A 3,826-nucleotide genomic window follows, 5' to 3' on the forward strand; every position below is an offset into this window, starting at 1 on the left:
TTTGTCTATGTAAGATGATGTTTTGCCTCTTTCTGAGACCCAATTTTTGGCGTTAAAAATCCGAATTTTGCTGGAAAATCCAAACTAATCCGAGCCTGCACATCCTTAATTAAAACAATCCCCAAACACTGTGGAGGAAAGCAATAGTCTTCAGCCATGTACACTTTATTATAGGCCACATCCTGGTCCAGGTCTGAGAATCAGAACATTTAGGAAATAAGAATAATCTAATTGTAATACCATACCTCCCAACATGACCCTTTCCAGGAGGGACACAATGCTCTGGTCCTGGACTTCCCTGGTAATTTGTGATTGGTGGCGGCTCCAGAGGTGGAGCTGCAGTACAGTCCAAAATTCAAATAGGGGAGTCACACCAACTGCCAGTGAGTCCCAGCCAGTGATGTTTGGCAGCGTGTGAAATGACAATTGGTGTGGCTCCATTATTTGAATTTTGAACTGTGCTGCAGCCAGACCTCTTACCAGGGAAGACCAAGAGCATTGTATCCCTCCTGAAGCAGGTCATGTTGGGAGGTATGTAATACACCCAGGAGTGTACTGGTACCACAAAAATAAATACATTTTAAGAAATAAGTATATTATAAAATAAGCCTCTTGATATTAAAACTGTAGTTTTAATATATCAGTGTTCCTTCATTTCTTGTGGTACAGGAACTCGGATTTACACTGCTTGTTATGTGCATAACGGATAGACATTAATAGAGTGTCACTTTAGTGTTATCTAGTTGCGGGGTTAATGTGAAAAACAAGTTTATATTCAAAATGTTGGCATGTAATAAAATTTCGGGTTATGAAGATAGTTTGAACATAAATGTTTAGACAATATATACTGTAATATAAATGAATAACCCAGACAAAACAGAACATGTTGATGTATGACAAGGACAAAAACTTTTGTAAATAAAGTAGGTCATTTAAAAGCTATTGTGTCTGGAACCATCCCCTTTCCATCATTGTTTCAAACTACATCTGTAAGATTGTCAGGTCTTTAAATACATTTAAATATTCCCATTACAACATCAACAACAATTTCAAATCAAGTCCTCCACAAAACCTCTTAGCAGGAACACTCACCTACTTGTAGGACTGATAAATTAATTTTCTTTCGCAACCTCACTTAGCCTACTTAGTTTGGCTCCACTGTGGCTGGGAGCCTTAATCAGATGCTATACTAGCAAAAGCTGTATCAGTAATGATGTCAGATGAACGGAGGTCACATGACAATAGATTGCTTGAAGGGAAACACTGCAATGCTTGTACTCTTGTTATTTTATGAGTAGTCTGAAAAATGACTGTTTAGCAGCTAAATGTATGACCTGCTGCACCAGCTTTTTAGCACTTTGGAAATTCGCATATCAATCTTCAGCTACATTAATGTGTGAAAAGTGAAGCTCTTGTAAAGTTGAAGAAATTATGCAGCACTCTGAGCTTAGGTCAAGCTACAAAAATTTAGCAAATATGAATAACTCTTAAGTACCTACACCTGTCAGCGGAGTGCAATGAATGAATTGTGGCTCTATCTGGTAACAGAGAAAAGAACCCGGTAATTTTCCGGCTCTTGCCGGGTCGACACAGGTTTTTTTTCTGCCTGAAAGGGTCAACACGGGATCTAATTCCCGGTACTTCGACCCAGGTATTTACCTTGGTTTTTCCCTGGTCTTACACGGGTTTGTGGCTGACTGATAGGCGCCAACCCAGGTTTTTCAACTCCGGGCATAGTAAACAGCGTTTATTGGCTGAGATGGCAGTTCACAGGCTGATTGGCTGAGCGGCTGGGTCTCCCTGATTGGCTGAGCGGGCGGGGCAGTGGTGCAGGTGGGGCATTGTGTGGACCCAGCAGCAGGTAGTGAACAAACTGAAAGCTCTACGCAAATACTACAACAAAGTTCACGACCATAACAGGTAGAAAAGTGGTGCTGCCAGAATGGAATGGGGTTACTACGATCAGTGTAATGAAGTCTTTGGCAATTCTGCACTGGTTAATCCCATTGCCATATCATCATCTAGTTGTGTATCTTCACGAAGTGTTACCCCGGAGAACAGCCAGTCCTGCCCAATGACACCACCAATACTCTTTGATGACATCACAGAGATAAGTGACACAGATCCGATGGCTGCCATGGGGGTTCCAGACACCAACACACTTGAGGGTGTGGTTGAGGTGAGTGGAAGCAGTGCGAATGGGACACCAACTCCTGCACAGACTGAGACTCCGACATTGCGCAGGAACAGTAAGTTACTATACACCCACTATTTTTGGGAATGTTAACATTGTCCTGTACTGACTTGTCATTATAGTATGACTATGCTGATTTTACTATGCTGAAATCTAAACTCAATGTATCTGTTGCAATATGAAGCTAGTGTGCAGTAGGCCGCAAGCACATATATGTTTACAGTACTGCTTTGAATTCATTTGTAAATGTATTTTTACTTTTCTTCTATTCCTAGTCTTTGAAGTACCAGAGCGGAAGAAAAAAACTTCCAAGATGGAGCTAGCAACGCGCACAATGACCAGAATCCTGGTAAATCAGCTGCGAGATTCTGATGCTGAATTCCGGGCACAGGAGGATGCCCAACTCCAGCGCTTCTTTGACAATGAAAGAGAGTTACAAAATTAATTTGTCAGTGAGCTTGTTGGTCTACATGATTGAATTTAACGTGAAAACATAGAGGCACAGATGTCCTTCCTTAACGGTCTATTGTCTAGGTTACACACTCCACAACCTCAGTACTCTGAGGGTCCTGTTAGAAATTACCAACAGCAAACAGAGGGCTAGCATTTCTGCAAAGTAACCCCTCCAATCCACCTCATGCTACTCCACATGGCACAGTGCATAGTTATCCAGATGGCACAGGGAATAGTAATCCACATGTCACTGTACAGAGCAGTCCACATGCCAATACCAGTCCAGAGGGCACACTGCCTAGCACTCCACATGTCACTGTGCATAATAGTCCAGACAGCACAGGAAATACTAATCAATATGGCACTGTGCATACTTATGCAGATGGCACGGGGATTAATACACAGAATGGCAGAGTGCATAGTTATTCAGATGGCACTCATCATAACACTCCACTTAGCACTATTGTCAGCACTGCCTACAGACAGCTGTAGACTTGTATGATGTTTTACATGTTTGCTGTCTACTTTATATTTCTTTTTTGTTGAAGCTTGTTGTTTTTGACAATATTGTTTATCCTGCCATTAACAGGCCTGGCAAGAGCTTAGGGCAATGTGTGGGTGCCCTTTAAGTAAGCTACGTGTATATATGAGGGTGTACATAATTTAGAATGTACACACATTACCTCCATTTCTTTTGTATTTAAAAATTTGTATACTGCACTTAACAGGCCAGTCGTGAGCTTTCTCCCATGTGTGGCCGCTGTATTACCAAATGTATACTGTATATGTGTCGTTTCTAAGGCTGGTCCTGACACACAGTTCTAATAGTTGGGGTGCCTCCCCTATTATATTTTTCAGTTCAATCACAGCAAAACCTATTTTTATATTGTCTTTATATATATATATATATATATTTATATATATTTAAATTGTTGAATGCATTAAGGCATTAATGGCTAATGCATATTTGTTGAAAAATAAATGAAGCACTTTTAAAAATTTAATACAGAAGGTGTTACATGTGACATAACATGTACATCACATGAGCCTTTCAAATAAAAAGAAAATGATTGCAAAACAACACTTGTGTCCTCTATACTATGTCATTGTATGTATGCAGTGAGCAGACACCAACCACTTTTTATGACCTCATCTCTGTGTGCCATAAAAGCAGTCCAT

The 3,826-nt window shown here is 40.5% G+C and overlaps 1 protein-coding gene across 1 annotated transcript; it reads left to right on the forward strand.

Moving 5' to 3' along the window:
* Positions 1-394: 394 nt before the first annotated feature.
* LOC148540263 (uncharacterized) lies at positions 395-3,532 on the forward strand. The gene is made up of 2 exons (XM_088448188.1): positions 395-2,249; positions 2,470-3,532. The coding sequence occupies exons 1-2, from the start codon at positions 1,943-1,945 to the stop codon at positions 2,637-2,639; spliced, it is 477 nt and encodes a 158-aa protein (XP_088304314.1). The 5' UTR covers positions 395-1,942; the 3' UTR covers positions 2,640-3,532.
* The last annotated feature ends 294 nt before the right edge of the window (positions 3,533-3,826 follow it).

This window comes from Taudactylus pleione, unplaced genomic scaffold, assembly GCF_031769625.1.
Source record: "Taudactylus pleione unplaced genomic scaffold, aTauple2 ptg000021l, whole genome shotgun sequence".
Taxonomy (NCBI): domain Eukaryota; kingdom Metazoa; phylum Chordata; class Amphibia; order Anura; family Myobatrachidae; genus Taudactylus; species Taudactylus pleione.